The sequence below is a fragment of the Astatotilapia calliptera genome, chromosome 17 (assembly GCF_964374335.1).
Source record: "Astatotilapia calliptera chromosome 17, fAstCal68.1, whole genome shotgun sequence".
Lineage (NCBI taxonomy): Eukaryota > Metazoa > Chordata > Actinopteri > Cichliformes > Cichlidae > Astatotilapia > Astatotilapia calliptera.
The window spans coordinates 18,124,355-18,150,627 of record NC_137438.1 but is presented as its reverse complement, the minus strand read 5'-3'; the positions used below and the strand labels follow the sequence as shown (position 1 = coordinate 18,150,627).

General features: G+C 41.6%; 1 protein-coding gene across 4 annotated transcripts in view; it reads left to right on the top strand.

The window, feature by feature from the left end:
* Nucleotides 1-26,273, top strand: part of phf21b (PHD finger protein 21B) — a 91,865-nt gene that overhangs the window by 37,322 nt on the left and 28,270 nt on the right. For 3 of the 4 annotated variants that reach the window (XM_026146625.2, XM_026146624.2, XM_026146623.2), the window contains exon 2: nucleotides 8,133-8,177. In XM_026146625.2, the coding sequence (XP_026002410.2) occupies nucleotides 8,133-8,177 (45 nt within the window). Of the gene's footprint in view, nucleotides 1-8,132; nucleotides 8,178-17,326; nucleotides 18,084-26,273 lie in introns of those variants that run through there. The other variant, XM_026146627.2, reaches the window with a different exon arrangement.

Here is a 26,273-nt window from a genome sequence, read left to right as displayed (position 1 = left end):
ATCTGCAGCTCCCAGAGGCAAACTGAGAGGCAACGCCACATCTGCCGCTCCATAAACTCAATCAGTTTCTGTACAGCGACCTGCTGGACACCAGCTATCAACAGCCCCCTCTCAGCACTCGCGTCCGGGGTTTGATGCATGATGGCAAAAACTGGAAGCGGATGGAAACTATAGCAGCAGCTGAAAAGCAGAAAGATATTTTAAAAGCCTCCTGCTATGAGTGACCACTTAGACCCAGGTAAAATGCAGGCAGGATTCAGCGTCTTAATGGATTCTTTCTTTATTCTAATGTGCTCGAAGTTGTTCCACCTGCCATCTTTTTTGTTCATTTGAAAGGTAAAAGCCCAACAAGTGGTTTATTTTTTAGCCACATGCAGAGTTTATAGCACTATTTCAAACTGTTACTGCAGTGTTAAAAGCCAGCGCTTCCTTTTCCTTGTCCTTGGCCTGATGGGAATCTAAAACCTCAAAAAAGACCACATTGACTCATCTCTTTAAGTCAAACATGGACATGTTTTGCAGAGGGTAAAATCCATTTTGGACTTTATGGACTGTAACATGTCACGTCATTTGGTTGGCCTGGCATCACCTGATAAATGTTCAAATCCAAATGGCACCATAAGTGCCTCTGGACACAGCTGTGTAGACCTGCAAACAGATCAGTGACACCTGCAATGTAGTGCTGAGCACTGGCACTCTGCTGCACAGTCGTTGCATCAAACCCATCTCGGGTTAGATAAAAAAATGATAAAACAGCCGAGGCTGTGTAGAAATGTTTGAAACAAAATGGAACAGAAATAAAACCTCAACTCTCAGATTCATCTCATTTCTGGACATGAATGCCAAATCCAGTTCTTTCAGTCTTAGGCTGCTGTGATAGACAGCCTAATCTTTCACATAATATTGAGTTGAATTTCTTTATAATTTGAGCAATCTGAAGGAGGCCCTGGGTTGAGCCTTGGGGAACTCCAGCTGCAGTTTAAAACAGTTTACAAGTTGTGAAAAATCTTTCTATTTTTAGCTGATAAATAATCCCAAAAGACTGTAACTATATTTTAATAGTCTGAGTTAGGGGTGGGCGGTATAAACGGTATACGGTATAAACGATATAAATTTGGCCAACGGCAGAGATTTTGACCATACCGCTCTACCGCAATAGCACATGTTGATGGTGTCATTAAGCTGCGTCTGTTTTGGTTGGAAGCATTGCAGCGGCTGCAAACAACATCATCTGCAAATTATGCCGGGCGACAGTAATAGCAAAGAGACGAAGCAGTTTTGGAATATGGGGAAAGCCAAAAACTGCGCATTCTCCACTTCCGTACCATTGATTCATTAATACTGAATTCTCTCGCAGTAGATTATCTCAGTTGTTCTCCCAACTGAAGTTTGGTCCGTTTACAGCATCCTGCCATGCGATTGCATTTGTCCCTAACCACCAGGAATCCTCACGTTAACTTTTATCGAGTGGAAAAAAGTTAGTGTTCATCTTTCAGCTACACTGTGCTAATGGGGCGATCGTGGCTCAAGAGTTGGGAGTTCGCCTTGTGATCGGAAGGTTGCCGGTTCGAGCCCCGGCTTGGACAGTCTCGGTCGTTGTGTCCTTGGGCAAGACACTTCACCCGTTGCCTACTGGTGGTGGTCAGAGGGCCCGGTGGCGCCAGTGTCCGGCAGCCTCGCCTCTGTCAGTGCGCCCCAGGGTGGCTGTGGCTACAATGTAGCTTGCCATCACCAGTGTGTGAATGTGTGTGTGGATGGGTGGATGACTGGATATGTAAAGCGCTTTGGGGTCCTTAGGGACTAGTAAAGCGCTATATAAATACAGGCCATTTACCATTTAATGTTATGCTAACGTAGCTGTTTTTCTAGCGACACATAGCACATCATTATATACCAGCTAGCCCAACTTCAGTAACCCTACAAACGTCACTGCTGTTTAATTTTCACTGTTTTAATTTTCTGTCTTCATTTATGTTGTAAGTGATAGCAGAGCTATACGTTTTAATTTTTTCAGGAATCTCTCAGAACATGCTATATCATGTTTAGGTGAAAACTAGCGAGCTAACTTCTAACTCTGTTGAATTTAATGTTTTCGTGGGTGCCTGGATGTTAAACTTAATTGTTACACCTGGTAAAGCAGCAACGCTGATCATTTTATTAAAGATGAAATAATTTAGACAGTTTTTAACTCTCAGTGATGCCGCAGTGTTCGTTTGACTTTGGGACCTGAAGACGACAGAGTTTAGGACCCTGATTACTTCGCGAGGCTTCTGACTACAGCAGCTGTAATGCTCCGGCAGTCCATCAAGCTTTGCGCCTTCATAGCTTGCCAAAGTCTTACTAAAACATTTTTTGATGGATTTTTGAGCGCTGTTTACCACATAAAATCGGTTCGAGGTCAGTAAGCACAACCAGAATTCATACATAAGGCACACCGTCGATTTTAAGTGTGCCCTATAGTGTGTAAACTACGTTATACAGAATAAAAGAATATATCACAATATATATCGTTACCGCACATGCTTCAAATTATACCGTGATATGGATTTTAGGCCATATAGTCCAGCCCTAATCTGAGTAGTATTTGTACCTATGTGGCATCTTAGCTGAATAGGGAGATTCATAAATCCACTTTTAACCACCTTATTAAGACCTCAGTCACTCAGGCTTGTTGGTGATCTGGCAACCACTGGTTGCTGTCGGTAATGTATGCGCGGCTGCTGGAAGTTGCTAGATGAAATCGGTTGCAAAGGGTGCTGCCAATAACTTCCCTGTGATTGCTTTGGTTGCCAGCAGGTCACCACAGTTTGCATGAAAGATGCTAGCTTGTCTGCAAACTGGAAATGGAGAACGTTTACCTTCACCATAAAAGTCATGACTCATGGCTGCAAACAGCACATTTTAAAACAAAAACACTCTGGTGTCTGGTTTATGTCACACTTTTTGTTTCCTGATGGAGAATACACATTTTTCTGGTGACCTGAGTTTGCTGGGGTGGGGGGTGACTGAACAATCTCTAGGCCTGTGTGAGTCATTTAGCTGTTATCTAAGCAGAAAATAAGAAACCAAAGACATAATAATAACCTTTCAAAATTACAAGCTAGTTCTTCACATCTTCTCCACATTCCTCATATAAAAAAGCTTTAACACACACTTTGATAACAGGAACCCCAGGGGTGAGATTAATGTGCCTATTAGGAAAGTGAAGGCAATGCCATGACTGTTTTTCAGCTGTGAGAGGTTGTACTGGGAATGTCGGCTGATATAAAAGAACTCTGATTTTGTGTATTTATAACCTGTAAAACTAGTAAATAATGGGCTTTACTGGTTAGTCACAGCTTGGAGGGCCTTGCTGCTTTCCTCCCAGCACTGCTGTAAATATAAAATCTGATTTCTCTAAAACTTGTCAGAGCAGCTGGCAAATGGAGCTTCCAGGAGCTTCGATTAATTAACATGTAGAAACTGTGTCCACAGGCGTCCTCACTGAAGCTCCAGCAGTCATTTTCTGTAACTAAGTGGCTCTTTCTCCTGCTGGAGCTGCGAACATACGAAAGCCACGCCGCTAATTGAACACCGGCATGTCGGAGCATGTTTCAGCTTCATGCTGCAGTCAGCTGCTCCAGGGACAGGGCCCCCTTCATCACCTCCTCCTCGTCTCTGAGCCCCAGCCTCCTCACACCTCCTCTAGTCCTCAGATAGTTACCTACTGTCTCCTCTGATTGGCCTCTCCAACACCTCAGTCAGCATCGTGAATCCATCTTCGGGCTCGCCTGCCCGGGCCTGCTGCACTCCGAACGTGAGGAACATCTCCAGGTCTGCTTTTTTACAAAATCAGCTTCAGAGATTTGTGGGCTCATTCCGCCGTTCCATGAAGATCAGTGTGTGTTTTTTTTTCTCCCCCCGTCAACAAAAAGCTCAGAATTTAATTTTATCTGTGGACTTGAACATTTTATACTTTTTCTTTCTTTTGAAGTTTCTGGTTTTAATTTCACTGAGACTAACATGTACAGACTGTTTTACATCAGTTTAAAAACAAGTTTATTTACTTCATTAAATTAAACTTAGTTTTGTATCGCTATCAAGGCCTCACTTTGCCTGATCTGGAACCTGCTAACATCAACCAGTTAATTAAGCACCCCTAAACGTACTGTTTGGTTAAATAGAACCTCTTTTTTACCTGTTTGTAACACTTTTAGAACCTAAAGGTATCGGTTATGTTAAGATACTTTAAATGTCACTACTATTATAGAGTCATTTAATCATGGCCATTGAAACAGTCACAGCTGTATAACTTCATACATTGTAAACCAGCTGCATTTGTCCGCGTGAGAAATTAAAGCCAGCATCACTAGAGCAGCGCTACCTCGTGCATCTCACCTTTAAACCACCAACTTTAACATCATTGTTGTCACCTGGTACCCGATAACCATGACAACGTTAAATCAGTCTTATTTTAGCATGACCAGCATTTATTCAGTGATGATTCAGGCATCGTGTTGCCCTCTGGGTTATTTGTGATTTTGGGTTTTGGACTGAACTGGACAGCAGGGCGCTGGGAAGAAGACGATAAGGCAGCGGGACAGGTGGCCATCATTTCCCACGAGGCTTTGCGGCGGCGGCTTTGAGAGATGAAGCCTGTCACAGTTAGCCAAACAGCGCTAATGCTCTCCCCAGAAAGCCTCCAAACGCTAACAGGAAAGCAGAGCCGGCTGTGTTTGTGTGCATTTTGAACAGATGCTCTGGCTGTAAATATGGGGGGTGAGGAGGAGGGGAGGAGGGGGTGCCATTTGTTTTCATTTTGTTGCATTCGGGGGGAGGAGGGAAGAAAACAGCCATTCAGATTCAGCGGGTCTTCTGAATGAGCCTGCAAACCAAATATTAGTGTGTGAGCACACACACACACACACACACACACACACACACACACAGCATTTTCATAGTATTTTGTTTTTTGGCCTTTCATGGAGAAACTGCAGCTTTGCAGTTTGTGCTGCTTGTTCATATTTTTGGGGGATGGTCTCGATCGTGTTTCTGAGCATCTCCTGCGCTGGATGAAGCTCTTATCTTTTTAAAGTGCTGCCGTTCTTTCTCCCTTGGTTTTTAGAGCAGTCTCTTCAGCTTTTTATGCGCTCTTCATATGTTCATGTGTCAAGTTTGTAAAAACTCTCAGTGTATCTACAGCCAGTGGGCTCACGGTGTCCTGGCGTTCTCAGCTGACTTCATGTGGATATGAAGCTGAGGATCAAGAACACAGCAGCAGATTAATTATTGACCCCCTGCTGTGGATGAGGTCAGAGGTTCTCTGTGCTGAAGTTTCCATTTTCAGCGCCATGTGATGGTGTTTGTCTCTGCCGTTCAGGACCCTCAACATAGACCCTCAACCTCTGTCTCCTTGTCCTAATGTGTTCATTTTAGCCTAACCACAGCTCTGTAGCTAGCCACCAGGTAGCACACTATTATAAGACAGCAAGCCTGACTTCACCAGCCCTCCAAACAACACTGTTGTTTAGTTTTTTACGCTTTGTTTTCTTCCAAAGTTACTCCACAGCGGTGTGTTTTAGAAATACTATTGTCAGAAGTATCTCTGCAGGTAAACGTCAGTTCACACAGGACCTTGTGAACACCCTGAGATGATGGACAATATGAAAAATATAACACAAGTGAACCATCCATGTCTGGTTTTGTTGCAGATAATGTGTGGTTATCTCTGGTGTTTGTGGGCGCGCCATGTTTTGAATGAACTAGACTGTCTTGATGCATAATAAAGATGGGTGAAGCCACCATGAAGTCACCTTTGCAACTTTAATAGGAGAGCCAGCGTTCAGCATGTACGCTGATGATACTGTTCTGTATATGGAAAATAATAACCATTGTGACATCACACATTGACTTTTGGACTCAACATTCAAAGGTCCACCTGCCACTCAAATAGGCCACACCCCTTATAAGGCAAACTTTAAGCCATAGTAGAATTGAAACAGGTGTGGTATGAAACAGTTATGAAGGGTACAGTTATCGATAAAGGATAAACCACTTTCTTTATCAGGCTGTAAACATGTTTAAGTTTTAACATGGGAGTCTATGGGGACTGACTTACTGTTGGAGCCTCTGCTGGAAGTCAGAGGAGGTGCAATTTGTGGTACCAGCTGATCAAACCTGCTCTCTGCTCTTTGTGCCTCTAACAAGTCAACAGAGGAAAGCATTTTAGGTGGTGTAGCATTAACCCCAGTAACAGTGGAGATCAAGCAGAAGCTCCGTCCTCTTGCTCTGCGCTAGTGCTGCTGTGGTGGTCAGGGTCGCCCTTGGCGACCACCCCTCTGCAGACTGAGTCTGGCTTCAGACGCAGCAGCAGTGAATGAGTTTGCGTTGTAAAGTGTAAACGAGGCAGACGTGGTGGGTCGTTGGGCTGTGCAGTGCGGTACTCTCTCTCTCTCTGACGTCCTCGCTGCAGCTGATTTGGAAACTATCAGCGCTCGGCTTGTAAATTTCCCCAGTGTGAAAAGCAATGCATACAGAATGAATCCGCCTCTATTTATCTATCTGACTATCCTCACACGCCTGTACACGCTTGCTGCGCGGCAGCCTAACGCCGGCCTACTGCGGGGAGGTAAAGAAATAAATAAAGCCTGTGCGCAGCTTCAGTTTTTCCGCTCGGCTCCCCAGACGTTTCTACACCTATCCGTTAGATTACAGATGACAAATAGACCCAGATCCTCCTCTGCCGACTGCGTCGGCCCAGCTGTGACGGCATTTCGTCCTCCTGAGGTTTCACCGGCGGCTGTTAGTGTTTGTTAAAGAGCGGGGCGGGTGAGGAGGGAGGAAGTTTGCAGCAGAGACACCAAAACCAGCCGCCGATAAATCATTTTGTTCCTCGATTAACCTCGAGGACCTCACTCTGCAGCTACTGCATGTTATTACAAGTGTTTTCCAGTTGAGTGCGTCTTCACTGATTTATGCAATATTTCATTTACAGTTTCTGAGTCGGCGCTCTGCAGCATCTCAGTTTGTGTGCAGGGACAAATCTCAGCGGAGAAAAAAATCACTTATTTAAACTGATTTCTTTTCTGTTTGAAAAATGTCTGTGAGTCCTTTTCATCGACCGAATATTTGTGTTTGTGAGACCCTCATCTATCAGCTCGTGTAGGTTTCTCTGACTCTGAGTCTGAGGTGAAGCTTCAGGCGTGGTCCATCAGCACATGTCAGTCACATCGAGTAGAAACATGACGGTTCAGCCTGCAGGTGGGGGTCAGGCTGACATAACATGGACTCATGTACTGTATTCAAGATCAAATCTGCTCCTTTATTTGCTTGTCTCTTTCATTTCCTGGGCTGTGTGTGTGGCCCTGGGCCCAGAACACCCATTGGATAGTCAGATTCAGGATGAGGAGGAGGTGCTCTGATCGTGAGAAGAGTCTCTCTCACCAGCCTGATCAGGCTACCTGTAGGGAAAGAGGAGGCAAGAAGGGCCTGCTGCTAACCGGTTAGCAGCACCTAAAATGTTCATGAATAGTAAAAACGAACCAAGCTTCATCCTCTGATGCAGGTCTATGTTTTTAAGGTGGTTTTCAGAAAAATGTTTAATTTCTAACTGAGGTTTTGATTTTTTTTTTTTTTTTTTGGTCCATTTTAAATCAGTCGCCCGTCTGCCAGCATTCCTGCACTTTCATAGATGTGTCTGTGTTTGCTTCCTGTGTCTGAGTCACTCTGAGATTGAGCGGGTGATGATGACTTCAGTTTGTTGCAGAAAATCCCAGTTAACCTCGTTAACCAACCTCACAGCTGGTTTAATCTGCAGTTATTGGAACATAAGTTCTGACCTGGTTCTGTGAGAGGTTCATGTCGATATCTCGTGTGCTTCGGAAGCTCCTCAGGATCAAAACTGCTGTAAAAACGATTACAAGGCATCAACTTGTATTTTCAGCTATCAAGTGATAGCTGAAAATATTCACAATATGAAGATTAAATTCAGCGTGGCTTCATCAGATATAACAGTTACTGTCATCACTTCAAGATGCTTAGGTGTGCTTGTGTAAAGTCGTGAAAAATAATCTGACCTTTGACCTTTGCAAAGTTGTTTGAAATGACATGAAATCATAGTTCTACTCACGTTTCTTTCTCCTTTTTCTTTGCAGAATCAGACGTTGTGCAAAGGCCTCAATGAACTTCAGAACGGACAGGTAGGTCACATGATGGTGTCTCTAGAGGTGTGCATTCACCTGAACAAGCTCCTCCCACCTCCTCTCTCACTGCTCCTGCTGTAAGTCTGCTTCTTCACCCTGCGGCTCATCTTTGTCCTCTGAGGAGAAACCAGTGAAAATAAAATGCTTCGGCCACATTTCACTGCCAGAGCTGCCGCAGGTGGAGCTGACTTCATGGATGATGTGGATGTGTCGGCGGTGGTTGGTTTGAAGTTGTGGTGTAGTGTAATTGGGCGGTGTGATCTGTGACGTGAGTCCGAGGGTCTCCGGGATGATGTCCTAACTTTCTCTGAAGTTTGTTGATTTTTCCTGCCATTGATAAAAGGCGACAGGAGCTGAAACACGGCCGTAACCGTTTCCTTTGTTGCGCTCGCCGGTGCCGGTGATGCTGAGCGTTTGTGACGGCAGCGAGATGGCTGAGGAATGTGAACAGGCTGAGAGGATGCTTCCAGAGAGCAGAGACAAAAGGAGGAGAGAATAAGAGCTGGAGATTCATTACACGTCAGTTTAATTTCAGAGCTGCGATTCATTACGCGCTGGAAGTCGATTTGGCCGCTCGTTGCGGCGGTTTCTGCAGGCCCTCCCATTTATTTGGTCTCTCAGAGGCGAGCAGGCGGACGAAAGAGAACAAACCTAATTAAGGCCAACCCTGTGATGGGTGGATAATTGTTGTGAGGCATCAGTGTGTGTAATTGAGGCTGAATTTGTTTTACAGGTTGTAAATGTGCGTTTTCCCCCTTTGGATGGTTACTGCAGGACTCGTACACATTTGAACGGTGTCCAATCACCGCCACAGGTGACCGTGGAAGGTCATTAAAGCAGTTTCTTGAAAACCTTCACTCAAGGGGCGCCCACAAAAAATAATCTGTGCTTTCTGCAGAAACACAAACACAGAGTTTACTCCAGCTATTTTTTTCTGTGGTTAAAGACTCTGATTGGCTCCCTCGGTCCTCCCCCAGCCAAATAAATGAAGAGTGCAGCGTGGAACACCTTCCCTTGTTACCTCCCCGAGGTATAATTAGACACAGCCAGAGAGGGAGATCAATTCTGAACATCATAATACGACTCAGAGTGAAGCTGTTAAATGATCCTCAGGAGACCTGCTGGAGCTGCTGCAGTGTTTAACAGCCAGCCAGCATCAAGGGAGGCCACGCTCGCTTAATTCCCTCCAAACAGAGACGAGGACGTGTGCCTCCGACCTCCAGTCACCTGTTTCATCTGCACACTCAACCACAGACTGTATACAAAAGATGGTCATAGACAGCGTGACATCACCCACTTATGTGGACTCCATTTTGAAGCTTCAGTGTTAACGTACAGGCTGCCATTTTATTATTTTTTTGGACAAGTGGGTGGAGTTATCAGCTTACGCTTGCTAACAGAAACTCCCAGTGCTCAGTAACCTGCAGTTCCTCAAACGGCCACTAGAAGCTCCAGCAGTGAGTCAGAATGTTTTTGTAACTCAGTATTTTAAGTTGTAACCTTAAAGTTTGCATCATTATTATATTATTATTATCTTTGTCACCTGGGCCATCCTTTTATACAGTTTATAATGCCATCTTTGAATACTAGAAAATAAAATCCTAGTTTCACATACATGTATAACCAGCACATATCACCCCCTGCTGGTGTATCCCTGTGCTGCACAGTACAGCATGATTTGCTTTCACAGTGCTGTGAGCTGTGAGCAGACAGGGGAAGTTTTCTGTTTTTCAACCTTACAAGTTGCGATTAATTACAATGAAATGACATTTATCATGATGTCGTCTTATTTTTAGATATTTCAACAATCTAAATATTTTCCGATGTTTCTGCAGCAAATCTACCAAATGTTCAAACTAGGTGTTTGTTCAGATTTAGTCTGGGGTAAGAGGGGATGAAAACCAGCCTGACTGTGAGGAGCTTGCTGAAAGGAAGCACCGGATCATTGATATACTCTGGTGTTAAACACAGAATTCACTCAAACGTGTCTCCAGTTTTAAAATATTGTTGTTTTTTTGTCGTTGTTTTTTTTAACTTTTTGCATTTAATGATTAAAAACCTCGAGTTAACATTGAAAGTGTTTAGAATAGATAAAAGCTCGTTTCTTGATAAAATATAATGCCCACACTCGGCCACATCACTCGGTAAAATTGCTTGGGCGCCGAAGGGTGAAGTGAGCCTTCTCCAGAAAGCTCTGATTGTTCCTTATTGGAGGCTTTTTATCGGACTTGGCAAAGCAGGCAGCCCCCTCTCCTTCTTCTTCTTCTTCCTTTTTTCTTGCCCCTCCGACTGTGACGGTGTTCAGGACTGTGTATTTGCTTTGGGTTGGCGGGTAAATGTTGACACGGTGGCTCTGAATGAAAGCTTTTCCTCGCTGCTGAGAGAACAGAGGACTTTTGGAAGGTAGTTTGAGGCCTCCCATCATCATTTTCTCCCCACACCTGTCCCACTCACGCTGCTGCCATCAGCTGAACTGGTTCTGACCTGCTCTTCCTGTCACTGCAGCCTCTCTGCAGACTCCATCGCGTCTCACAGATCTGCCTAAACTACTTCCCTCTCCGACTCAATCATTCGCTCCATCCAGCCCATTATGGCGCCTTTAACAAGCGGCCGAGCCACTGAAGCCCCCCCCCCCTTTTCCTGCTCATCCACAATCACTTCAAATTAGATTGGCGAGTCAATAGAAGAGTCAATATTTAATTTGCTCATAGCAGGTGGTGATTCAGGCGGAGACATGGAGGATCCACCTTGAGGACGCCATCCTTCACATGAAGTGCGACGAACTGATAAAATGTTCTGAAAGAGGGGGAAAAAAGGAAGTCATGTTTTTGCCTGGAGATGATACCTTACAAAGGCTTCAGGGGAGTCGACTGTAATTGCCTAATGTTGACTGTCAAGTAGGGCTGCCAGGATTAGTCGACTAGTCACGATTACGTCGACTATCAAAATCGTCGCTGACTTATTTAGTAGTCGATGCGTCATTTGAAGCTTTGTATGATCCCAAAAGAAGCAGGAATAAGTAGCAGGATTTAAGAGTTTAATAACGGACTGAAACAGAAGATGGCAGCACTGCATGTACAAGGATGCCAGCTGCCGTTAAACCCCGAAGAAGAAGAAGAAGCAACTCCGGTATCGTAGCCGTGTCCAAATTCAGGAACCGCATCCTCCTGTGCCTGCATTTGTAGGCCAATTACGTTACGATGAAGACTCCGACAAATGCGCCCTTCATTTCCCCAGATTTGAAGGATGGGTCGGGTGTATACTTCGTGGCCCAACCTATCCCAGAATTCATAGCGCAGCACAGCTCAGTTTCCAACAATGGCGGCAGCTAGTTAGTTTTAATATTACTCTTATTCACTGTTCCCTCTAAGTTGCGCGCGTGCACAATTGCGCACTGCTGGGACGGTCTCTGTGGACAGAAAAAGAATCAAACCTGAATTGAAATTAAAATCAATTTTTTGCAGTGTTAGTCAGTAAGTGACTGGCTGCTCCCGTATGGGATTAGAACGATGCCACCTTATCCCATAGTCCAGCCAATAATGCGATTCACATTCGTATATAGGGTTGCCAACTCCCTGAAAAATAAATAAGGGACACCTCGTGGCCAGGGCCGGGCGACCCAGTTGTCTTCACCCTTCCCAGTGTGGTGAATTTTCTAGCTCTTTTTTTGTGTGTGAAATTATTTTTTTAACCATTTGACTTGAAGTTGATTTAAGTAGATGCATATTCTATTCTTTGTGATATGAACACATGGGAAACAAATGATCATTTAGCCATTTATTTTTAGCTCAAAATGACAACATTAACACAGTAAAACAGGTCTCTTTCTTAAACAGAAGCCTGTCATGCTTAACTTTTGAGAATATAAGTAAATCTTTCTTTAAAAGAACTCTGTCCTGCTTAACTTAAATAGAAAACAATAGAAAGAAAAATATTCTTGTAACAGTGCACATTTAGTGCATTTAGTACAATTGGCTTCAGTTGAGGTATTATTTCAGCTTTTCTAATGCTAATCAGCTGCTCCTGTTTGTAAACCCACTTGTTCCCATGATTACGCATCTTAACTCATCATCATTATTCATCTATGTATTACTTTTATGTATTAGTCATCAATTTGTTGTAATCATCTATCCTTGCAGTTGTTTATTACACAAAATAAATTATATTATCACACTTCTGGCCACATAGCGCTGATATTCACTGCACATGCCCATATTAACGTTTTCCAGCCAGGTGTTTTCCTTTTCCCATTCTTCCCTTTCTCTGAGGGGAACAAACATTGCTGCTCTAATGCTGGGCTTACACTGTGCGGTTTTAGGCCCATTTTGAGCCGATTTTTGAGTGATCGGACCGATTTTGGCCTTCATCGTGCATCGTGTAGTATACGTGGGGTAACGAGAAGTGATTAACACCTCACGACCAGCTCCCGATCATCAATCGCTCGTGAGGGTGTCACCACAGGCGCTCACACTGCTCACGCGCAAACGTAAACGTTGGTGAAAAAGACGTTGCAGCACGGCAGTGCAGCGTGTGATCTGGACACAAGCGATGGAGGCACAACTTGTAGAACTTTGGAAAGCTCATCCGAGCCTTTTCGATGTGGCATCACAAAATTATCACGACCACAACAACCGTGAAAATAGTTGGATTTACACTGCTGCTCAATCACAGCTGCCTGATCATGTTTTTCATTAGCAATTTAGCAAAGTTGATGGTGGTGGTGTGTCTGTGTGAGTGAAAGACAGAGAGAGCGAGCGACAGATTTTCTGTTATAACCTTCATGTTATGGACGCACAGTGTGAGCACTCAGGTCGCATCAGAGCATCGGGCCGTATAGTGTGAGAGTACATCGTGACATACGAACTTCTAACCCCTGCGAGTCAATCGTGCAGTTTGAGCAGGAGCTGAATAACGTGACTGAAAAAAATCGCACAGTGTATGTCCAGCTTTAGGTGTACTGTCATCCGAGACTTGCACCGCAGTGTCGGCGTTTGTTCCCCTGTTGGCCATGCTTCTTGTTGTGGTCATCTGTTGTCTTCCGGTATTTTCTCCGCAAGCGACCTTTCCTCGACCAATGAGATGAGCGGTAATCTGAATTGTCATACTCGAATTGTCATAAGTGTGCTGTCAGCTCATTGGTCACAAAGCAGGAGAGGGGCTGGGAATTATGTTTTCAAACAAAGCGTTAATTCCATAAACATTTATAGACTACTTTTGATTCTCACTGTATTACGGGACAAAGTGCGTCCCTTATTAGCTCAATACGGGACGTGTACTTTTGTTTCGAAATACGGGACGATTCCGTATTTTAAGGGACGGTTGGCAACCCTATTCGTATATAAGCAGCTAATCAACGTTGCTGACAGGCTATGACAGCATCCTTATGTGCCGACCCCGGTGTTTTAGCTAGCAAAGGGGCGTGGCTGATGTGGAGAGAAGCCACGTTAATGACAACGTGGACAACCATTGGAGATGTGAGCAGGACAGACGGAACAATTGGCGGAAAAAGTGTGGACTTTATACCAGTTTTGAAATTGTGTTGATAGACCACGAAAACCAGAGTTATGATAAAAATATTTGCAATGTTTGGTTTTCTTCCTGAGCACTATTGTTGTTTATATTTACTGCGAAGAAATGGTAAAAACGGCGTTTTATAAGGAAAACGCTGGAAAGCCCTCTCCGCCTGTGAGGAAAAACAAAACCAAAAAGACCCCACCCTTTCCTATTGGTGGAAAAATGTACCATGTCAACCAATCAAAGAATGAGATGGCAACATGGCATTTAGTTGTTTAGGGAGGGGGGAAGTTTTAGGAGTGACGGCAGTTTTGAGATGTGAGAGATTTGCTACGTTTAGCACAAATCTTGTGTTAGTGTGTAGTGTAGTCAATAGTTTTGTTGTGTGTGTCAGAACAATGAGGCGACTACTGAATGTTACAGGTGTTACAGGAGTGATACACCTCCTGTTGTCAGGCCTGCAGGTATCAGGCTGTTCTCCTTTATCTCATAGTGGACAGAAATTACTTTTTGGAGTGGCACAAATAATTTGTGTGACATCAAATTTGATGCAGAACAGCTGATTTTTCTGTAAATAGTTTGAAACGTTTATTTTAAAAAATGCCTTGGCTGCATTTTTAGGTAAACAGCTGCAAAAAACTTTGTTTGCATAACTCAGTTACTTTTTTGAAGAAGTAACTATATAATTATTGCCCAACATTGGTCATTATTTACTGTATTTCGCAGACAGAGAGTTACAGGACTCTCTCCCAGACCACAGACTCATAATACAAGTCAGAGCTTTATATATATAAAAAAAAAAGAAAGTTGTGTTTTCAAAATTGGAGTTCAAGTTATTTTTACTTCCAATAGTGTTAACATACTACACCGGTCATGAACAAGATTTCTTTTACATTTTCATTGTAAGTGGGCTAAAGCAGTTAATTAAAAGTAGTGTAACATAAATGTAAACGCTGTAATTTGATTATTTTAATAAACCATGTAACTTGGATGGATTTGATGCTGGCGTGACCACAGTGCACACGTCTGATGTTGCTCACAGTGCTTCAAGGGACCGCTCAGGGAGTTTGTGTGTTCGCTCAGACACATGAAAAATTAGAGGGAACATTGCTCTTATTACTTTTTCTGGGTCACAAAATAAAGGTTTAACATATTTTCAGGCGAGAATGAAGCTGTGTAAACTTCAAATATCTGCTCAGTTTATCAAGACACCACATATTTTTAAAAGCGTGCTGATGTTTTCAGAGACGTCTGTTACCCACTAGCTCGATAGCTAGCCGGGGTTAAAGGCTCACTAGAGCACCGTGAGAGCACCGGACTCCCGGCAAATCGTTTTCAAACCCACCGCCGTCTTTCGCTACTCAGGTTAAACATGATATATAAGTCACTTAGATAACTTTAAAATGTTATTGTTTGGCTTTTTTTTTAGTATTTTATTTGTTCCTGAGTAAATCGGTTTGGCTGAGATTAAAGTTATAGTTTTTACACAGCTGAATAAACGTCAAGCAGACAGCTGATTATCAGAAGTGTGAGAATCTCAAGAATAAACTCCGGTGTCCTGTTATATTTTAGATAGCAAGGAGTTTATTAAACTTCACCAAAACAATCTGCAAATTTCATTAAAATTTAATAAACTATCATCCTGTCTTTATTTTTAGTTAGCACAGACCTTAAACACTTAAAGCTGTAAGCTAATGATAGTTATATAATAGCAGGTGCTGCTGGTGCAATAAGCTGTACGTTTTACGTCCAGTGGATGCATGATCTGATTAGTCGACTAATCGCAAAAATAATCGGTGCAAGTCGACTATCAAAATAATTGTTTGTGGCAGCCCTACTGTCGAGTCACCTTTTTTGGAGCCTCAGTGAGGTTAGCTTCCATCGACTGTAGGGGTGATTTGCTTTTGGACTTAGTTTTACAGACAGTCGCCTCGCCTCGCCGTGGCGACCATCCTTCCTCGGGTACTACAGAACTCGCACACAGTGGTTGGCCAGTGGTCAGCCAGCGGGCTTCATTCAAACTGCTCAAGTGATGTCATATTTGCCTTTTACAAGCGGTAACCTGTAAAACAGCTTTAAGGCGTTATGACCTCCACAAGGAATTCTGACTTATATTTATAACTGATTCTTACATGTGTGGTGTGTGTTATCATCATATAGTAGGTAGAGTAAAATGAAGAGTAAGTAAAGAGTTAAAATAATGTGTCACATTTGACCTCTGACCTCTCCCTCAAGGTCAATAGATTTATCTGAAGGTGAAGGTGATAACAAAGCTACATAGAACTGTTTAAAAGTGTTTTTAATGTTTGTACTGACAACACATGGGCATATAGAGAATCGCATATAATAATAGGTTAGAGTCACATTTGACCTTTGACCTTTTCACGTCTGCCTTTCTTTTAAGTCAACACCAAAATGTGTTACATCTTTAAAGCCAGTGTTGTCCAGAGAAAGGGAAATAAACTGTAGTGTAACATTATATAATAATATCTGGTATTTACAAATCAATGTCTCTTATGCAGGACTTACTCCTACATGTCTGTGTAATCAAAGTAAACATCTGTCATGTACTCTTAACTAGTTTTTCCTGTACTACTAAAACTTCTTAGAGTACATTTAAAAGAACAGCTGCTTTGCTGTAGCTTAGCGCTCTCTTCTTGGTTTTGACTGGTTTAAACTGAACTCTGTTTGGTCTTGTAGTGACCTTTGACCTTTCTTTATTTTGGCTGTTTGTCTGACCTTTTCTAATGTCTTCTGCAGATGATAGTATTGTAGTATGTTTATCTTCTCCTGCTTGGAAGTTACTAAATCACTTGGTTTGTCTGACTCAATAGTTTGTATATCTTTTCAAAATAAAAGCTTTTCACCATTGTCTGTAGACAGAAACATTTTATTTTAAAAACCAGCAGGATTTTCATTAGAAGTACACCAGCTTATATATGTAATGGCATTTGTTCTCTGACAGTTGATGTTCTACCACAGCTAAATAACAGGCAGTAACAAGTCCGTGGTTGTCTGTGGTTTGGAGGAATAGTTAGTTTATTTCTCTCTGAATCAGAAAACATCTCTAACTAATAACTTGTGCCTCTACAATGATGAACGCTCTCATGTGTGGGTGTTTGAAAGGCAGTCAACAGAGGCTCAACATCTGGTCAAAGGCTGAGAGCCTCACACACCACTGAAACGCATACTTTTGGCTCTGAAGCTAAGTTGCTTAAAGGTGATTTTGTGAACAAAGATAAACCACCAGAGAAACACCTGTCAGGTGCACAGGAAGGAGGAGGTGCCTCTTCACGGCTGAGTGGGTAACGAGGTCTTCTTCTTTTCGTCCAGCCTTCATCTCTGCTCCTCTGTCACTGAGTTTAATTACACACCGTACGCCGAGGCTGCCCCCAGCGTTTGGTTTACCGCTGTCGCTGCTCGGACACAACGCTACATTTACATCAACCCCGCACTCCGAGCAACTGTCCTCATATCTGTCCTGAGCACGTGTTGGCACAGAGCGCGCTCAGTCGGGCGTCACTGGCTCCAGGTCTTAGCTGTAAGATGTGGTTAAATGAACAAAGACCGAGGTGAGCTGCATAAATGCATATTTACATGGCGAAACCCTCAAGTCGCTGTTTTCAAAGTTTTTTCTTTTTTAATGAACTAAGTGGAGAATTACTCTTTGTGCTGGGCTCAAAACATCCAACTGGAATCCATAACAACTGATGAGTCTGGACTAGTTTCAGTCCGAGTTAGGGTCTGGTTTTAGTCTATTTTTGGCTGGTTTTGGACTGGTTTAATTGGTGTTAGTCGCTGGTTTAAATCCCATCTATAAAGGAACAGACTCATAGTCAGATGCTTCTGTAAGGATGGGGTGTTTTGGGCGTAAACCTGATGCAGGTTCTGGATGTCCTGAGTTATGTCCTGGTGCTCGATGGAGCAGATGAACCAGAGTAAAACAGAATGTGGAAAGAAAGCTGAGAGCAAACATAGATCCAGTTGTTAGTGTGCACTTCCCATCACAGCAGGGACTGATGCAGTGCACTCCCGTCACCCCCCTCATAAGCATCACCCAGGCCCCTCCCATGCATGGCGGACTGTGTTAGGATGTTTCCTCTCTGTTTCTGCAGGGCGGTGGGGGACAAAGAGAGAAGCCCGTCCTTCCCTTTGTCCCCTCGGAGCCCCCTTGGCGACTGCAGGAAGTTCTCAGATGTCTGCAGAGATGCACTGAGAGTCTGTTAACAGCAGATGTTCAGATATTACAGCACTCCGTTTACACAGGGCACTTCATCCAGACCTTTGAGTGAATGCACAGGAAGAAGTGTGTGCATTTCAGGGCTAGAGTGTTAACATCTTTTCTCCTCTCTGATGACCCACATTTCTGGAAAAATCACAAAGCTGCAGGTTTGTGGCAGCTCTGGCCGTAAAACTTTATCAAGACATTTAAGTAAAAACTTTTATTGTGTTTTTGTACTAATCCCTATCACAAGTTTCCACTCTGTCAGATCTTTTTTTTCATAATGATCTTAATTGTGATTTCAGTCTTTTTTGCACTTTTTTTATGATTTCCTGTAATGTTTACGGTATAACTCCAGTGTTTTTGATGTGATGTGTTCAAAAATGTTTTTAGGGTTGGTTTTGATGGATTGGGTTGTGGAGTGGTTTCACTCTGGTTTAGGGCTCTGTTAGTGGCTTCTTTTTATTGCAGGTTGTTAGTGTGTTTCAGGGGCAGGGTTTGTGCTGGTTATGGCCTTGTTTAAAACTTTGATTTGTTCAGATTTGAGTTTGGTACTGAATTTGAGCTGATTTGTTCCAGTCCTGGACTGGTTTTAGTCTAGTTTTAAGCACTGGTTTGCAGCATCATAGACGTTTTTCTCTGTCCTCTGGTGATGTGATCTAAACTGATGCTGAGGTCTGGAAGCTTATGCTTCTCTTAAAGAGGGCTCCTTGTATTTGGACTTGTTGTCATGTTCCAGTGTTTTCTTATCAGACTACACTGTAGTGCTAAAAACCCCTTTTTGGAAAATGTAAAAATCCAAAAAGTGGTTATGTTAGATCTGTATAATGGTCATAATGGTTAGATCTTTTTCTGTGGAAAATAAAAATTTTCATGTTCCCAAAAAGGAGCCAGAGTCCTTCAGATTGCAAAGTTAAAAAAAGAGTTTCACAGTTTGTGCCCACTTTTTTTTTTTTTTAAACCTTTTTCCATCTCATCAGGAACAAAAACGAGTGACTTCATGGTTTTAGAATAAACTTTGGTTTTTTTTTATGTGTGTGTCCCTGGTGGCTGTGAGCAGTGCTGCTCCTCCAGAGTCTTTTGGTTTGTCGAGCTGAGGCTTCGTCTCAGCTTTTTGTGAAGTGTGTCTCTGTGTGCTTGCTGCTCTTTGTGGCTGCATCTGTCTGCCTCTATTGTTTGCAGGAGTCCATCTGCTGGCCTCCAGTTTGCCCCTCCTCCCTCGCCTCAGACAACCAACACCCTCTAGCCTCACCCCTCCTCCTCCTCTTTGCTGGGAAAGCCAGCTGTCCTCCCCTTACTCTCCCCCATTGCTCCATCACCAATGAGCTGAAGAGGCTGCTCAGAAAACTTGGCCTGAGCGCATTCTTACGTTTACGATAATTTCATTTAAAAAGCTTCAGCTGAAATAAATGAATGTGATTAGTCTGGTTCACACAGTCTCAGCACGTAGATGGCATTTATAGTCAGGAAAGGAAAACCAACACATGCAAAATCATATTAAACAAAGGAATATTTCAGCACTTTTCTAAAAGTTATTTTAACACTTCTGCTGGAAGATGCAGAGGTAGATGTGGATATGCTTTGACTTTCATTCAGAAGAGAAGACGGGCCGGGCTGTAAAAAAGTTTGTACACAAATAAAATATCTTCATATTTAATCATGTTTTCCGAGTTTAAGAAACTCTGTTTTCACTGATGATGAATTTCTGAGGTTTTCAGCACCTGCTTACAGTCTTGATGTTGATGTCTGTAAAAATATCCTTAACTCTGTTCACAACTCTTGTGATTTTTCATGTCTGAACCGCTGTCAGTCATGTCCTGCTAATGTCAACTTATGCTATTCCGACATGAGTATTAACTATTTGTGAAGCAGTGTCCTGCTGAATGCATCTTTCTCTAGCAGACATGCCTGTTATTAAACTTTGATAACTTTACTGACTGACTGTATCAGAGCAGAACTGCTGCTTATATTTCTTTTTATTGTCAGTTTATTATGTAGGATCCCAGATGACACATTTTTGCTGCGGTTTCATAAAAATAGTCCAACAACGGGTTGATTGGTCCAAACAGTTTTTCTGCAAATTTAAAAGTAAGATGAATATTTTCAGGGTTTAAATTCTTGGTTTCTACTTTTAATTTTGTTTATTTATGATTTATTATTGTCTTTATTCCTTCCCAGCTAGTTTTGCTTTTTACATTTGGATGCTGGTCTGATTATGAGCTCGTCAGCGGTTTGTCAAGCACTTTTAATTGATGAGACCAGTAATAAACAAACACATGTTGATTGATTAGCGAATCATCGCCAGCTTTAGCGAAACCAGATTTGGCCTTTCGCACTAATCTGTGACATTTTAAGATCAGTTGATATATAGATGACCTGAGAAGTGACCGGTAAACTGATCGATAATGAAAACAGTTGTGAATGCTGTCCTGTTCCTGAAGCATTGCGTTTATTCATGGCGATGTTCAGAGCTGTTTCACTGATAGATGAAAACATTAGTCGACTATAAATGCCTTCAGCTTAACGTTGTGAAGTGTGCGGATCAATAATTCAAAATGACAACTGTGAGTATTGATCAGACGGAGCTGTGTGGACAGGGAGCTGCAGAAAGTGAAAGAATCAATGAAAGCGCTGAAAAACAAAAATCCAGTGTTGAATTTGCAGCTTTTGGTGTTTCTGGAAGCCTCACAGCCTGACAGCTGCTGTTTTGTTGCAGTTTTCAAACTGTCCGCTGGTTTTATGGGATGGCATTCATCATTATTCACTTTACTCTCTCTAAACACTAAAAATATGAAAGTAACAACAGATAATGTAATCAAAGGTAGAACATCTACTTTTTCTTTTCTTTTTGTCATTCAAACAATATTGGACAGTCACTTCTCTGCTTTGCATGGATCACCTGACCTGCCTATGAGAACAATTTGACATTTTTTTGTAAGCAAATGGAATTTTTTTTTTAAACACTAAAACAATCATCAAAAAAGGACCACAAGGATGTGACAAAGGTGAACACTTTTCAGGCTCTGAGTAAAATTAAGCAGTGCAAGGATATCTGAGAGAATACATCACATTTCTAAACGTGATTGCTATCCAAATGTACGTCCAATAAATATCTGGCACACATTTATAAACACAATCTAGAAAGGCACCAGACACCAAAGAGCTCCGCCAAAGCCAGTCGTCCATTCTTCTCTATGTGATCCGCAGCCAAGCCAATGATAAAAAAGCTTTTTTCCAAGCAGTTTGGATCCACAACAAAATATAATGGTTTCTTCCCTTTCACAGGCTCAAAATCTCCAACTTTTATCTCATTAGTTTTTATGTAATCGTACAAACCAACAACAACTGAAAATAAAAGCAGCTCATCAGCATAAAGAGAAGTGCAACTTGTGAACTGAAAGCTTCAGTGAACATATTTTTATTTTTCCTCGTATAGGTGCATTTATATCTTAAAAAAAAATCAGCTGTTGGAATTCACTGCAAACAGCAGCGGTATTACATCTAAGAAACAAAATGTAAATCTCATCAGTGCCAGTAACAAACCTGGATAGGAAGGACATCCGGCATAAAGTCTGTGCCAAAACAAACATGAGGATCCATCAGCCAAAGTGTCTGAAGTATAACATAATAGAGAATTTGTGGTTTTAGAACAGGCTGAATAGTAAGGTTTAAAAACATGGTTCATTCAGAAAACCTTTGACAAATTAAATTAACCTTTTAATAAAAAGTCAGAAAACTTTTTATTAACAGTTTTAAGCATTTCAAATAAATAAACCTAAACCAAACATTTTATCAGTTTTCCATTTAAGAAAAAAAAAAGATCAAAGTGCCCTTAAAGCTGTCTGTAATGGTAATGTGATGGAGCAGACCTCAGAAAGAATAAATTCTGTTTTGATCAAACTAACTGAAACCTTATTAGCAATCACTCTAGTATCTTAATTCTGTGATTAGCCTGAAACAATGGGTGGATACTGATGTTTTTGGTGCTCCAGGTTGTACATTATGGATGCTTTTTGGATAGTTTCTAAACTCGTTTTGTCTCAGTAGTTAAAGTCAGTTCTGCAAGTCACAACTACAATACTGTACAATACAATACTATGAAATACTGAGAATTTGAAGTGTACGAGCTCACAAAGCTTAAAGAAGCTCCAGAGTAGTGGATTCGTCTTCAGTTGTCATATTTTCCTCCAGGTGACTTCCAGAGTTTGACTTTTAATTTCTCCAACTCTCGGTCTGTTCTGTGCCATCACAGCAGGAGAGATAAAACCAACAGAAGCTCCTCATTTTGCTCAACAGATGTCCTTAATCCCGTCTAATCCAACATGTTAAACGGTTGTTTTCTCTGCAGCGAGCGCGGGGCGCCGACCCTGGCACTAAAGCTTCCCACAGGCCAGTTGGACTCCCTCAGACTCCCTCTGGTCCTGGTCTAGTGCTCTCATCTCCTCACCACAGTGCCAAGCACAGGCTGAATTAATAAAGTATCTGTTTCTGAGGCCGTATGTGAGCGGGGACAGCTCATAGCAGGAAGAATAACACAACTTTTTAAGTTTCCATCAGGAAAGAACCCTAGGTTAATTTTTTTTTTTACCTTTTACAAAAACTATATAAAAGATTTGTGATCTGATCAGATATTTTTTTCTGGTCAGTCCCATTATCAGTTTTTCTGATGACTGTGGCAGTGTGAAATAAAGAATAATCAGTGCTCAGGAGTGACCACTTCAGCATTTATGACTTTGAATAAAGTCTGTTTTCTCTGACAACAGCAGAGCGCCGCACTTCATAAATCAGTTCTTTAAATAAATCATCTGCACCTTCAAATTTCAAATCAGTGGCTTTAAAGAACTTTCACTGCCTTTAATTTAGCAGCTCTTACCCTGAAATGACCTGATTCGTTCCTTCAGATTAATAATTTGTGGCATCAAATGACTAAATCGTGGTCTGAAATGACTTCATTTTCACCCTCTTTCCTTCTCTCTCTTCTGCATCAGCTGAGAGCCAAAACACTGAAACTGACTTTCTATGAACTGGGTCAGAACATCAGCACTCTGAAGGGAAACTTGGATATCCATTAAAATATTTTGGGGGATATCACACATGCAATGGGCCAAACATAAATCAAAATAACATTGATGATCTCCATGCTGAGGATTTTAGAGGAACAAAGATCATGATTAGAAAGAATAATTTGTAATTTGGCCTCACAAACACCTGAAACCTGAAACATTTAAAAGTATAAACAAGAATATACGTTGGTGGGATTTTAATAATATAAGCAGCTGTCGATGGATGATTAGTAAAATCAGGCATTCAGATGATAATTCAGAGACTTAACCTCCTAAAATCAAGCTGTGTAACATCCACATGTGTGACTCGTGTTATATAACCAGAGAACAAACAGGAAGTGATGTAAATGCTTTTCAATGGAAATTGATGCAGAAAAGTGGAAAATCATCCTAAAAACCTCCCTCTGTTGTAGTAAATGTGAATAAATAATAAAATAACTGCTGGTGTTTGGTGGCTGTTTGATGACCACGTTATCACCACGTCCAGTGACATTTAAAACGTGACCTGATCACTGAGGTGTGTCAGGAGTGTTTAACCTTGTTCATTAGTCAGCTTTGAGTGTTTTTCTTTTTCCTTGGTGTTTTTCCACTACTCGAGTAGTTTGAGCTCTTCTTTTTAAATCTTGACTAAACAACTAGTACATTAGTTGCTGGGAACATTGTTGCTTTTATTCCACTTTATGTCTGAAGTCTTTTAGGGGAGGCAGCTTCCATCAGTGTAGTTTTCCTTGGTGACTTTTCAGGCTAGTCTTCATTTTTCCTCAGCTGCTCTTCCAAACAGCCCAAATCATGTTGAGAAAAGATTAGATTTTTAACTCCTCAGCGTGAACACGGCCGAGCTCCAGCCCAACCTGCTCATTCAGCCACTAACTGGCCATTTAATCAGCACCAATAACGTCTGCTGCTGCTCTTTCTGCCATTTTTCATCCTCTTATTATCTGCGATTAGGAGAGCAGAGCTGAGATGATCGGTGGACGCAGCAGTGGCTCTATAATTTCTCTCCGGCTCTTCATTTTTTAATATAGAGTTTGACCTTTCAGAGCTATGTGCCGGTTGCCGCCGCTGGTCAATATTCTCAGCTCTCGCTGAAGGTGCGAGCTGTTCGGTTGGCAAATAAATGTCTTCATTAAAGCGACGACCCCGAGCCACATTTCTTCTCAATGACGTTCAGATCGTTTCTGCTTCAGCCTGTGATTTTGTTTGGCCTCCGATAAACGCTGAGGGACGAGGACGGGAGATTAAAGACACTCGGTTTTCACAGGTGAACATTTTCTGAGAAGCTCTGAGGCCTCTGTTCCCACAGGATTCATGTTTCTGGGAGGTGGTGTTCATTTAATTCATCTTTCTTTGTGAAATTAAAAGATCTGGACTGTACAGGAGAAAACAGAAAAGATTTGACATTTTTAGGTTTTTAATAGTTTTAATAATCCAGTTCTAACTGTTTGTACAGACACTGGCTCATTACACACAGGAGCTCCGCTTTTTTTAAAGGCACCTGTGTGACACGCACGAACAAATCCAGGCAAAAGACGGCGCTCAGAGAGAACACCTGTGCTTACCTGCTTACATTACAACAGCACATTAATGAGCTTACAGCTGATGGCCTTTATTGCTTTATGTTGTTGTTTTGGCTCGCAGACAGGCCTGAATGTTGGTGTCAACATGTTTCCAAAAGCCGAGGGAAACCAGTTCCAAAACAGGCCTGTGTGTTACTGCGGTTTATACGCAGATGCAGGAGCCCAGTTTCAGGCCTGCTCCTAGATCTATTATGCAGGAAGCCCAGATTTCCCTTCAGAATAAAAGCTCGCCTGCTGGGCCTTTGTGAGTTCTCAGCTCTCTGGCACAAAATGAGCTTTTATTGAAAAAAAAAAAGGCTGAACTTTATGCCTTTTTCAAACCCCGAGATGTCTGAGTCAAATCAAGCTTCTTCTTCTTGAGTTGTTTTGCGTTCCTCTTGTTTCCATTTACATCTCGGACCTCCTGCTGTGATGGAGTGACACGTCTCTATAGCAACATTTCTGTGTGATGCTGCAGGATTGAAACAAAGAGAGAAACCTCCCTTCAGCGTGAAGTCACAGGAGCTGATTTAAGTGGTAATAAGAGCAGGAGGGGTGAGGTTTGATCGTTTACTTTTCATGGAGAGGCGCCGCAGCGAGAACAGCGGGCAGCGTCACAACAGCTTCGATCACGTTTCGGCAAATCACATTAAAAAGAAGTCCCATTTTTATGATCTTCCATTCATGCGAGCGGCTCCGTCACTTCTGAAAAACCCAATTAGCAGAGATGGGCGATTGAAATCTTGGTGAGGGCGGCAGAGAATCGCAGCGGGCTCGGCTCAGTTCTGTCTCTGCGTTGGCATTCAGTCGGTGAAATATCTTCTGGGCACTTTTGCTGAAAAGTTAATTGAGATGATAAACAAATCAGAGTTTGGAGCTGCTGCTGTGATTTCCTGTTTTTTCTCTCCTGAGTAAAAAAAAAAGAGAGAAATCAAAGAGCCGAAGGCAGCAGAAACAGTGATTAGAGCCGCTGCTGCTGATCGATTGAAGAGGTATTGTCACCGTTTCTGTTTGTGTAATTAAAGTTTGTGTCTTTGAGTCCATTTACCGAGTAAACACTTTTGTCTTTCTCTGTAACGAAGCTCGTTAGGGGGCGAAAATCAGCATCACTTAGTATTTAGAAAATAATTCAACTGTTTCTCCAAAGAAGTAAAAGCTCGCAGTCAGTTTTTGTTTTTTCCCCTATCACAAAACTGCTGATTACTCAGACTGTATACCAAAGATGGACAAGAACACTCACTGGTTTGTAGACTCCACATTTTGAAGCCTCAACATTGGCTTTTTGGAGCTTATTATTATTATTATTATTATTATTATTGTTATTATTATTATTATTATTATTATTATTATTAATAATAATAATAATAATAATAATAATAATAATTAATAATTAATAATTAATAATTAAATAATTAATTAATAATAAGATTATTATTATTAATAATAATAATTAATTAATAATTAAATAATTAATTATTATTATTATTATTATTATTATTATTATTATTATTATTAATAATAATAATAATAATAATAATAATAATAATAATAATAATTAATAATTAATAATTAAATAATTAATTAATAATAAGATTATTATTATTAATAATAATAATTAATTAATAATTAAATAATTAATTAATAATAAGATTATTATTATTATTAATAATAATAATCTTATTATTAATAATACTCTCAGATTTTGGTCCACGTTGATATGACAGCATCACACAGCTGC